The sequence below is a fragment of the Strigops habroptila genome, chromosome 8, assembly GCF_004027225.2.
Source record: "Strigops habroptila isolate Jane chromosome 8, bStrHab1.2.pri, whole genome shotgun sequence".
Taxonomy (NCBI): domain Eukaryota; kingdom Metazoa; phylum Chordata; class Aves; order Psittaciformes; family Psittacidae; genus Strigops; species Strigops habroptila.
Window position 1 is genome coordinate 33,393,709 of NC_044284.2, and position 12,351 is coordinate 33,406,059.

Genomic DNA, 12,351 nt, shown 5'->3' on the forward strand with positions numbered 1-12,351 from the left:
AAACACAAAATTTTGAAATTTTTCAGTATTGTTACAAAGCAGAAGTAAAATATTACTGTATCTTTATAACAAAATTTGCCACATTCCAGTAAGTAACTTTTATGTCAATCAAGACAAGAAGTTGTAAGTCACTTTTAGCTGATGTCAGAGGTACACTGATACAGTCAGAATACTGGGCTTATATCTGACCTGTACAGTGACAGCTCAGTATCCTGTGTTAATATATAGGGTCACCATCTTCTGAATTACTAGGACCACTTATTTTCCTCCAGTTTTCTTGACACAGATACTGACATATCTACATGCACATTACCTCATTGTTTGATGAAATAGCCATGTGTCATATTAATACTTATATTTCATTTTAACCCAAAATGTTTGTTCTAGATAGAGCTTGCAAATTCAAATGAATTCTCATTTGCAGAAACCAGGAAAAACATTTTACCGTGACAACTTTTTCTTCTTCCTTTAGGATTTCTTCCATCCTCACAGCTTTGTCTTCTGAACTGAGTGTCTCTTCAGTCACAAGCTTCAGCTTACTGGAAAGACTTGCATTTTTTTCATTAAGAAAGCGCAATCTAAATAAAATTACATGGTTTATCAAGTTCAATGTACACAGCATATATGCACTGACAAAAACCAAGCAGCATACCTTGCTGAGTAGTTGCCCAATAAATCAGGCTAAATTTGAATCCATACTAACCAAGGCCCTAACTGATTTTTTTTCCACACCCTTTAATAGCAAGGACTACCAGGAGTATTGCCTAAACTGCCCAGTGCCAGAAACTATGCAGGATTTGAAGTAATCAGAAACTTGGAGGCTTTAATTATCAACACGATTTAAGGTTCTCTGCTAGCTCAAGGATTTGATTATAGTGCTAACCCTTACAAATTACATTTTTAAAGATCTGCTTCTTACCTGGCTTGTTTTTTCTGGATTTCTTTCTTCAGATTGGTTACTTGTGTTCTCAAAGACTCCAGATCAGAAGCAGTTCTGTCCACAGTGGATTTCAAAGTATCCAGCTAATAAATTACAAAATGGAGCAATCAAGCTCTTATTTACTTTGGTACACATTAAGATATTTAAAATTGTAAGGGACCTATTTATTGGAAAGTATTCCTTTTTAACATTGTTTTCCAAATGAGAAGTGCTGCAAATTCTGAGGTGCTGTAAATTGGCACAGCTAGTAAACTCAATAGACTAAGTTGCATAATCTGAATACTGGGACAAAATACTTAATGATTAAGAATACAGAATGAATTATGAAGGTGCTGTGGACTGCAATTCTTGTCCAACAGCATCTGTATAAGTGGAACCATGGTTTTATAGAGCATATCTGACTTTGAGAGGTTCTTTGTGAACATGGATACACTTATATATCTAATAAATGTTACTAATTCAAATTTTGTTGGGTACATACAATTATTTTTATTAAGATAAAGGAACGCTCTGACAAACATACACAGACATTTAATTTGGTAAAAAGTACATGACAGCATACACTCACTAAACAGGATAGGAATACTTTATAATCAGTAGCTCATTCATCTTTATAGTATCACTTAACAGTGTAATTGTTTTCACTTTCACAGGTGAAGAAACCTGATCAAGGGTATATATAGCAGGTCTCTCTCTGTACCAGAATGAGAAACTGGAAGGTCAGAAGTTGTCAGCTGAACCGTAAGTCTGTTTCTTTCGTTGTTTCTTACTTGGATGCCACAGATGTTTTAACACCTAACAATGGGAGACTGTTCTCATTATCACATTAGATAGTATTAATTGTGGAAAAAACTTCAAGCAAGAATCTCACATTTGGGAGATGAAAACCTACCAATTCTGTGAAGCCTGAAGTTTGCATGAATTACAGGGTAATCTAGTAGCCTACACACCTTGTTTGAGCTACCTACAATTTAATTAGGATATCAGTTTATGAACCACCTGCTACAGAAAAACTATCCAAAGTTAAGGCGGGGGAGGGGGGCGGGAAATGTTTTGTTTGCTTGTTTTGTGGGTTGCTTTGTTTGTTTGATTTTTAATTGCCAATCTTGCTTTTCTTGTTAAGAGAAAACATACTCCGGCAATACAAGCATATCCCTTCTCAACAGCCATGAAACTTGAATTACCTCTTAGAAGTACTTTTACAGGCATTTAAGTAATTAAGCATTGTAGCTCAGTCCTAGCTTGAAGTGCAGCTTAAATATAAGCAACAAAACGTGGACAGCATCAAGCACAGCTTGTTCACGGGGCAGCCCTATCCTACTGCCTCTCAATTAGAAAGCCATGTGAAAAAGTTAGGTCTTTTTCCCCCCCCCCCCCCCCCCAATAATTTTAACCTGTCTACAAGGGCTATCAACACTCACTTCTGAGAGGACAGGATACGAATTGTTTAGAATCCAGAAGAGGTTTCTCTCATCCTTATACAATACTGCAGTCTATATACGCTAAAGGCAAGACACACCTCCTTCTTTAGCATCTAAGGGTTGCACCATTTAAGAGAAAATTCTTGCATTTTATACCAACACAGCAGAGAATACAAGCTAATCTCTTCACCAATATTAGTGAAAGGATTAAGTTGAGGGTTCATATCCCAATAATCATGAGTAAACTGAGAAGTGCAGGCATTTTGTTGAATTATTAAGGGTCTAGTCTAAAACCAGAGAAAAGCAAATACTATTCCTGTATTTCCTCCATCTCATTGAAAGTTATAGTTTCAGTCTGTTTTTCTGAACTGTTTGGTCATCCTTACCTCATCCTGCAGCTGAACCCTGTAAGTATCCTGAGTCTGATATTCATTTCGGAGGCTGGTAGCTTCCCGTTCAGCAGAAGAAATTTTCTTTTCATATTCCATATTATTAAGGGTTTCATTTACCAGAAAGGAAGTCTTCTCTTTCAGCACCATTTCTTTCTTTCTGATCTCCTGTTTTATCTCTGCTATTAGCTATCAGGATAAAAACATTTCAGATTTGTTGCATTAGTTAAGATGTATTAGATTAATAAAGGGTACAACCAGAAGATTGCTATGAAGACTACTCTTTGCATGAGACAGCCCAGTTACCACATTGTTCTTAAATTACGTCATTCCACTAATACATCACAACACAAAATACTGCAATTGGTTTGGATTGGAAACTTCCAAAATAGTCCCATAATTTCAAAAAAACCCTAACACTATAAACTTGTATGAAATAAAAATAATCTTTCATTTCAGCAAGCTATGCAAGAGGAAAATTAGCAACAGTAGTGACACTTACTTTAGCTGACAGATCTATAGCTCAGTGAAAACTGTGTATTTTGAAAGGTTAAGTCAAAAATTACCTACTGGGCAAATTATACGGTAGTTCTAATATTAAAATAAATAAATAAATAAATAAAAACCTGTTCGCAAAAGCATCAGTAGGAGTATTCTGTGGACTATTAATGTATGGAAGGTTGGCCAGAGCTGGGGTTCTTTTGTTGGGAGGTGTTGTTTGGTTGTTTGGGATTTTTTTAATATGTTTGTCATTTTTTCTTTGCAGAAGTCTTGTGACCTGAAATACTATGAAATCCAAAATATTTCTGCTAAATTAGACCATTATATTTTCTGCTTGGTAGTATTTCTTCTGGCTTCTCATTTTCTACTATTACATTTGTTCAGCATTATATCTTAAGCCATGTTTAAATCATTCTGTTTCTGCTCAAGATATATGTAACACCCACATGGGCAACTTAACAAAGCTGATATTCTTTAAGAAGGAAAATATCATACTAGCAAAGTGAAAGATTTAAGTAGAGCCTTCTTGTACATTCAGTTATGCTTTTCCCCCCTTCAAAAAAAAAAGCCATTGTTACTTTGGAATCCACATTTATAATTTTTTTTCTCTACACTGATCCTTTAAGCTTTTTCTGGTACATCTGTCCTATTGCCCTGCAGAACTTTCAGAGGAGTTCACACTTCTCTTGGCAAATCCAGGACAAAATATCCTTCATTTGTACCTCTTGCCATTGTACCATCTGTGTACAAGGCACTGACAAAACCAATGAAGACTATACATTTTAGAAATCAATACTAACTCATACTAACTAAAAGATCCAAACAAGATCTTTTTTAGCTTAGAAAAGTGGTGTTGCTTCTCCCCATTTGCAGAATGTACCTAAGGACCAATTTTTAACCTTAATGTGATTATTTACCATAATTCTGACATAAGTGTTAGGCATTTGTTCAGAGAGAGAAAAATGCTAATTCCTTCCATTCTAAGTGTTCTGTTTTCTGTCTAACATTGCAGCCCAGACAAAGAATCCCCTCCTTGCAGTTGAGTGTCCTTACTCTCTACAAACAACATTCCATCTTGTTGCTTCTTAAATCAAAGATGATAATGGCACGTATTGCATTTCCCAACAACCTTGAGATTGAAAATTAAAGCTTGCATAGTATTGAGCAGAGCACCATTACTTACACTGAGAGGTGCTGCTTCAAAATAAATTCTGAATATATTTCAGTAATACCTGAACTTTGAAACACCTTAATACAATAGAGGTAGATGCAAAGAAACCACTGAACATCTAAAAGACCCAACCAGTTTATGTGTGAGCGGCAAAATTCTTATCAATATCATAGACACAAAAGTAGGCTGATACACTGATAGGGATCAGTCACAGCAGTTTTACCAAAGCGCAGTGATCAATCTGTTGATCTCTCCTTTGCATCTGTTGTATTGCATTCTCCCACTGCCTGATGACTTCTTGCCTTTCTTGATGAACTCTGTGAAAATCTTCAGCTGTCTTGTCAAGCTCTATCTGTTTACAAGAAAGCACCCCCATGATTTCTGATGTTAAACATTTCACATAGAACAAGACATCTTAAGCACTAACCTGCGCTGTTATGGTTTCTGTAAGCTCATTATCAAGAGCTTTGCGCTTCTGATTTGCTTGCATGGTCAACTTGTCTACTTGAAGGGTTAATGCCTAAAATAAAAGGATATGAAAATATAATCATAAAATCATAGAGTGGTTAGGGTTGGAAAGGACCTTAAGATCATCTAGTTCATGTATTTGAAAACATATATATAACAACTTATAAATTCTTAAAGCTCTAGTACAGTTTGGGATGGAATTATTGAGGCATCAATTTATTGTATTTTAGAGAACAAAAGCCTGAGAATCTAGCCTCCTAAAATTTTTGGTCATATAAGAGGCCATAATCTCTTGTCAGCCTTTGGGATCAGACTGCAGCAAGGCCAAAGTAATCCTACACTGTGTGTAAATGTGTATGTGGTGTTCTCCGCATCAGCTATTTCGCTTTACTCTTCTTACTATGCTGTGTGACTTGCTAATGCAAATGGTATCAGTGAAACTGTTTGTGTAAGCTAAAGATTTGGGATTCAGTATTTAATGAGTAAAAAATAAAATTTCTCCTCCCTGTATGTAAACACTCAAATGAATATTAGCCAGGGTTACCTATCTCAAAATTAGTAATATACTTGAGCACCAACCCATATAAAGTCTGAACTTGTGAATGGAGTATCTATTTATACCATTTTCCTTATTCCAGGTAGCTTTACTTAAGTAAGTGTACTTTGTTCTCAGTAATATTAACAAGTTCATTTCTAATGGTAAAAGCTACATTATCTGCCCATATTTGGCATGCATTTTAATGAACTCTTAATTCAGTAGCACTGTTTTCTATACTTTATTATCTATTTGTGCATTCTTTCAGGAAAAAAAAACCCAAAACAAAAACAAACCTTTAATTTTACCCAGATGAACAAATTAATGTCTTTAATTATGCCTTCCATCTTTTGTAAAACCTGTTCTCTCTGACCTTTAAAATTAACTTCCTATGGAATTGCCCTGTTGAGCTAAGTGAAAACCTGTTTAAAAGTGCTGTTGTACAAAATCTTGTCTCCATCTTACCTGACTAGATAATGTAACAAGGTCTGCAAATACTAAAATGGTTCTCTCTTGTTTCTGAAAATAGCTGTCATTGCTACTTACTCCTAGTTTCCCTTCATCTTTTTGTGCATACTTCTGGATTGTGATAGCATCATTATCTTTACGATTTGATTCCTTTATCCAGTTCTCCAGAACTTCCTCATCACAATTCATCTGTCGTTTTAAGTTTTCCAACTTCTTAGTAGTTTTATTTATAGTATTCTAATAAAATTGGAGATAAGGGGTTAATATTAAATATCTGATATTCTTTGAATAGTAATTGAAACAAACAGCTCAAGGTACTGTAACAAGCTTACACACATCTTGTTGTCAACAGTATTGCTAGTTTTCTTTTTTGTTAAATGTGTATTATACTTGAGGCTGTCTATTAGCAAATAATAATGTCTTGAAGAAGAAAGAAGATAGTAAGTTGCCACAAACTTAAAATGCAAATAATTTTAAACAGGAAAGTCAACCTCTGGCAAGATATACATATATGAAGGATATTTATTCCACTTAATGAACTGATCTGAGGCATCATAGAAGAAAATTTCTCCCTCACAAACTAAGGCTCAGTTCTTAGATCCTTTATCCTGCATATGAATTTACAAATGGCCCCACATGACTCTGAAGAGACTTCCTGACACAAATTTGGGAGAATCTGGATCCAGCCGAATACAAGGATACCTTCATCCTGCTACCCATTCGCCATTGGCGATTATAAACAGACATAATGAGAAGACAGCAAATAAAAAAATAAACACAAATTATTCATGGAGAGAAAAAGGGATGGTTCCATTAAACAGAAAACCAGCTGTAATTCAATAGCATTACTTTTGTGTTTGCCTAAAGCAAATTTTTTATGCTGAAATCATGCCCCAAGTTTATCTCATGCAGAGAAGATTTGCCATCAAAAATGTCTTTTCTATACCGTAAAGAAAATACCTGTGAGACTTAATGATATAGGTGTGTGGCTGTGTATCTGGCATTAAGAACATTAAAAACAGAAGTCTTTCAATACCTAGCTCATATTTGCTAAGTCTTGACCAGTCTATGCACGGAGATACTCAGTGTCACTCTACTTGCCTACACAGGGAAAAGCACACCTAGATCATCCATTATTATTTATAACTTTTAATTATAATTAGCAATTCTTAACTTATATTATTTCTGTAAGTGCAAGCGAGGACAAATTATAAAATCTAATTTCAATACTGGTGTTCTCTTGCAAAAGTTTTAAACCTTACTTCATGACTGTTTTTCTTTGCTCTTAAGGAAACTATCTCATCTTCCAGTCGTTTAATCTCACTTTTGAGACGTCCATGTTCTCTCTCAGCAAGGGCTTTAAAGTGTTTTTCAGTTTCAATTTCATTCTCTCTGGCTTTATAAAGAGACTAGAGAATAATACAGTTATAATTTTACAATAAACAAAAAGCATATATCCAAAAAAAAAAAAAAAAAAAAAAATCCCTAAACCACCCATTTTGGCCAATTAACTTAGTGTAAGCATAGACTTCCACCTCAACCATGTGACTTAATTTTTCATGTCCACAAATTAAGTCTTCACTAGCATGTCACAGTTAAGTCTTGACCATTATAAACATTCTAAATCTGTTTTTCCCTTACACTGGTGGTTTATTTTCTTTCACCAATTTTTTTCTTTGCATCTACAAAAGCCGCATTCATAAAAAAAAAAAAAATCTAAAATGCATCCTTCTTGGCCTTCTGCTAGGTGCATTTGATATTGGATGGTCTTTTTAATGACCATCAAGTAATATCATTTATATATTATATAGTTTGTTATATACAGTTTGTTTCTTGTGGAAGTCTGGAATAAAGGCCTGACAAAGCTCTAATAAAGCTGGCAAAATATGTAGGGAAACCAGCATATAAAGATGCTCAGGTTACAAGTCTGCCTGATAAAATGTACCTGCTAGAGGTAGCAATTTACCTGAGTGAAGCTGAACTCTTGTCTCACATTCTTCAAGTGAGATGTCATTGCTCCTATACGTTCTTCAAAGTCGGTCAACTCATTTTGCAGGTTTAGTTTTTCTTTTTGCATCTTCTGCAGCTATTTAAGGGTTAGAATTGTCAAGTAACTATTTTTAGTTGAGTGCTTGTTACCTGATCTACTTAAAAATACAGTCATTGCAATTACTAATCCCAAAACACAAAAAGTGTGCACTAGGTTCCCCCAAAGCCGTGAAATGCGGGATTTCAGAACATGCCCCGCTCTGCTGAGGGAAGGTACACCCTCCCTCCTGGCTCCACGCTGCGTGCACGTCCCTGGCGGGACGCTGGGAACGCTGCGGCTCGCCAGCTACGGGACAGGGTCCCCGCGGCGCGAGGCCTGCAGGTACGCGGGTCCCTCGCTTTAAGACAAGGGCATCGTCCCCCATTTCCCTCCACAGAACTCGTGGGTTTTTCCTCGCTTGCTCCCTCCCTCCCCGGGCCCGGCAGCCCGGCCGCAGTGGGGAGGGCTCCGTGCCGCCCCGCGCCCCGAGGCGGGCGGGGAGGGGCAGCGCGCCAGCAGCCCCCTCAGCCGAGGTGCCGGTGCGGTGAGGGTCAGCCCTCCGGAGCCGCTGGCGGGAGACGGATTCCTGTCTCCTCCCCAGGTCGCAGCAGCGCTCTCACTTCGTTCTCCAGCGCCTTGTTCTCCGCGTTGGCAACGGGGACGGCGTAGCCATCATCCCAGCAGAGCTCAGCCAGCACTGAGGCGGTGGAGTTGCTGCTTATGCTGTCCATGGCCGCCGCCGGCAGGCACCGGTGAACCGCGGCGAGGCCGGGCCAGGCCTGGCGTTGCCCGTCCCCTTGGCAACGGCAAGCGCCCGCGGCCGAGGCCGCCTCCCGCCCCGCCCCGCCCCGTCCCGCCTCGCGCCGGCCGTTGACAACTCCTCACCGCGGGGAGGGCCACGGCCCGGTGCGACTCGTGCTGGCTGAGTTCAGAAGTGTCTGGTTGAGCGCCTACATGGGCCCCTGAGCAGGGCTGTTGTTAGCGGGGTTACTAGACCTGCCTGGACACGATGATCTTGCGTGCAGCCGCGTGTAAGCGTGCTGAGGTGGAAGGCGTCGGACCCAGCGACTCAAGAGTGTCCCCACACCTGCCTGCACCGCAGCTGCATCAAACCTGGTCAGAGCAGACCAGGTAGCTCACCTGCCCTGAGATAACACTTACTAGCAGATTTCTAGAAGCATACATGGGGCCTGTCCTGTTTGTGAACAGGCCTCTGGCATTCTGTCCTAACGACCAACAGGTGGGTTCCCTGAGCCAGAGATTGCATTCAGGTGACCATAAACACTAATGCTGTATCTTTTACAAGCTTGGCTGTTACCTTTTTTGAACCTATTTGTACTTCTGGGTTGTAAATTATTCTGTGGCATTGAGTTCCATCATTGATAGATGGAGAAAAGCATGCTGGCCTTGGCAGGAAGCGTAGTCTTGCTGCAGGAGCCCTCTGTGGATATTTACCCCACTGTCTGGCTGAAATGTCTGAAAGGACATAAAAGGAATTAAAAAAAGCATGATTAAAAGTAAAAGGAATTAAAAAAGCATGATTAAAAAGTGCTGAGTAAAACAACAATAAGCACTAACAAAGGATTGGGGGGTGGTTTGGAGGAGCAAGGTGAGGTTTGTTACAAAACACAGGCTTATGGAAAAGTAGCAACACTGACCATAGCAGCAGGCAGTGATCTTGATAGATATCCACATGTGTTATGGAATAATATATTCGGAGAAGAAAAGATTGAAGAACTGTGAAAGTCAGGCCTGATGAGAGTGCCCCGAAATAGCAATTTGCAGTATTGTGCAGATTATTGCTGGTCGTTGTTGGTCACTTCACTGATCATTCCCCTGAGAAAAGTCTCAAGTTATTCTTAAAGAGTATTGACAGAAAAAGAGCAATCTGAGGAGGCAACATATTTTCTCAAAAATAGAGGAATGGTACAGGTTCAGAGCCTCGGGCCTACCTGTGAAACAAATACAGAAGTCATGAGGAAGATCTTTTTTGCCTCTGTTGTCTTACATGGCATGGTAGGCTATGGATGGTTCTAAGATGTGCTGAATAATATTTTTGAATAAGCAAGCTTGGCAGGAAAATGTAGTGGCTCAAAACAGAAATTGGCAGCAAGCCCCCTGTCACCTTAGTGTTTGCCTTCTGGGATGGATGAAGTTCTCATGGCCAAAGTCCTCTGTTTTGATCTCCTCGTCATATGCTTTTACAATCTGCAGCTCAGTGATGATGTCTGTCTGATTGTGAAAATAATGTGCAGAATACACTTAGTTTCCTCCAGAGGAATGTGGAATGATTTGACCTGTGCTACCAGGGTGGAGGAGACAAAGAAGGTCAGCTGCAGGAGGATAAAAGATAGCTGGGATATATGGCCATTAAGAAGAAGGGAAATTTCTGTAGGCAGAAAAATGAGGCTTCTTAAGATAGGTGTATTCTTGATTCTAGTACATGCGGAGGAGACTTCTAGAAGATTGACATGTGTAGACAGCTGGCTTTTCAAAATGAATTCTTAGGACCTGCAGCTCTCAGCACTGTATCAGAGATGGGAATAAGCACAAAAGGGATCAGTGTAGAGGTGATGCATTGGTGTGATACCAAGGCAGAAGCTTCAGCTGTTTGGAAGGTGTCAGGTGAAAGGGCTGCCTGCTAAGTACTGTGCTTTTTGACCTGCTGGAGGGTAGCGTGCCAAGAGCTAGGTATTGCAAAGTGCAGTTAGGTGACCTGGCTGAATGAAAAGGTTGTATTCCAAAGACACTACAAGCTACTAGAAAGACAGCAGAGACTACAATGGCACATCGCTGTGTATGTATTAGGGACCCCTTCCTTTCCTACCCAAAATAAGGACCTCTATTTACTCACTGAAAAATAAATGCATCTCAATTTGCAGGAATTTAAAATTAATGTCTGTAATGCAATGTGGCATTGCAGTGATGGGCACCTGATAATCTTGAGTTATCCAAACAGACCTTGTATGTTAAATAGCACATGAGATCATGTAGTGCCTGAGAAGAAGAAAGCAAATTATTGGATAGCTGTTTGTTATTAGGTGAACAGTCAGACCTATTCATTAAGTAAGACAGGCATCCAGTGGAAAAAATGGTAATTTATAATCATGTACCATAACACATACATACAAGAAACCAAATTAAATCAATCTGATGAAGTTACTTAAAACACATACCAAACTTCTGAATTTTTGTAGTCATTAAGTGTTCTTTTCTTGGTTTTGTGAATATGGTGTTTATACATAGTACCTGAAAAACTATAAAGCGGTATATCAGAGTATTACTTTACAATTTTCATGGAAATTCCACACCCCTTGATTTCTCTTGCCTGAGCCTGGCTAAACAAATCTCCATGATATGCTTTTGTTTGCATGGCTTTTCGCTTCTTCTGCCTGTGGTAATGTATTCTGTAAATGCATAAATGTTTGGCAGACAGGCTAATCCAGCAGATGGTGCTGCGTGTCTGTGTATTTCAGGGTAGTTTTGTTGGGGGTTTTTGCTTTGGGTTTGTTGGGGTTTTTTTTAAACACTACCAGTTATTCACTCCTTGGTTAAAAGGGAATATATAATTCCCATTCTTAAATATATGTATATGTATATATACACACAGAGGTTTGGGTTTTTTTTTTCTTCTTTTCTAAACGCTATGTGTTATTTTTAAAGCTGTTGAAGAAACAAAAGTAACTGTAACATGACAAACTATTTTCCTCTGTTAACATTCCTTTTGGATTGAATTTTCAATTAGGTAGACCACTGTGCCCATTTGTTCAAATTACATAAATGTAAAACCACATTTCTGGCCTTCAAAAGACTTACAGTTCCTCTTGTGCCTGTAATAAAAAAAAAAAAAAAAAAAAATCAATCTTTTTTTGTTTGTTTGTTTATGCCCAAGCTCCTTAAATGGTTATCTGTGTGAAAATAAAGATTTTAATTGTAATTGGCTTTCTAATAAGTGATACTTCTGTTATCTAAAATACAGGAAAACATTTTTTCCCTGTCTGTACATCTAAGCCATCTTCTGAAAAAAGACTCATTTAAAGGGTTATTTGATTATTTGTAACTAACCTAGTATAGCCAGTTAGTGTCATCTAATCACTGTTTATAATAAATTTCCCATGTGAACCTTCTCCTCTGTAAGTCACAGGGTGTTTGATAATGGGATGTAATGGGACACATTGTATCTTTTCTTTCAGATGGGTGCACTATGACTGCTAATACAATGGAAGAAGTGAAAATGGGAAGAGAGATTGAGGGACCGCACAAGTGAGTATGAGGTCAGAACATGCAGGAAATCTGAATGATAGAGAATCTGGCATGATAATGACTGAAATATTGACAAAAAAACTAATGCCTTTATTGAAACCTGGATCTTGTTTGGATAAAACACTTGGAGAAAACACGGCTGCATAAAAAGGAAAATTGCTCATAA

The 12,351-nt window shown here is 38.4% G+C and overlaps 1 protein-coding gene and 1 long non-coding RNA gene across 2 annotated transcripts in view; one reads left to right on the forward strand and one right to left on the reverse strand.

Annotated features, from left to right (window-relative positions):
- The window catches only part of LOC115611416, a 13,821-nt gene extending 6,657 nt beyond the window's left edge, over positions 1-7,164 (forward strand). The window contains exons 2-3 of the long non-coding RNA XR_003992578.1: positions 1,594-1,681; positions 6,375-7,164. This is a non-coding gene — a long non-coding RNA (uncharacterized LOC115611416). The remainder of the gene's footprint in view (positions 1-1,593; positions 1,682-6,374) is intronic.
- CCDC39 (coiled-coil domain containing 39) overlaps positions 1-8,799 on the reverse strand; it is a 23,625-nt gene extending 14,826 nt beyond the window's left edge. Inside the window, exons 1-9 of the mRNA XM_030494281.1 lie at positions 8,543-8,799; positions 7,860-7,979; positions 7,156-7,302; positions 5,972-6,130; positions 4,850-4,942; positions 4,646-4,774; positions 2,748-2,939; positions 920-1,023; positions 446-578 (exon numbers count right to left, since the gene is read on the reverse strand). Of these exons, the coding sequence (XP_030350141.1) occupies positions 446-578; positions 920-1,023; positions 2,748-2,939; positions 4,646-4,774; positions 4,850-4,942; positions 5,972-6,130; positions 7,156-7,302; positions 7,860-7,979; positions 8,543-8,653 (1,188 nt within the window). The 5' untranslated portion in view covers positions 8,654-8,799. The remainder of the gene's footprint in view (positions 1-445; positions 579-919; positions 1,024-2,747; positions 2,940-4,645; positions 4,775-4,849; positions 4,943-5,971; positions 6,131-7,155; positions 7,303-7,859; positions 7,980-8,542) is intronic.
- Positions 8,800-12,351: the final 3,552 nt, after the last annotated feature.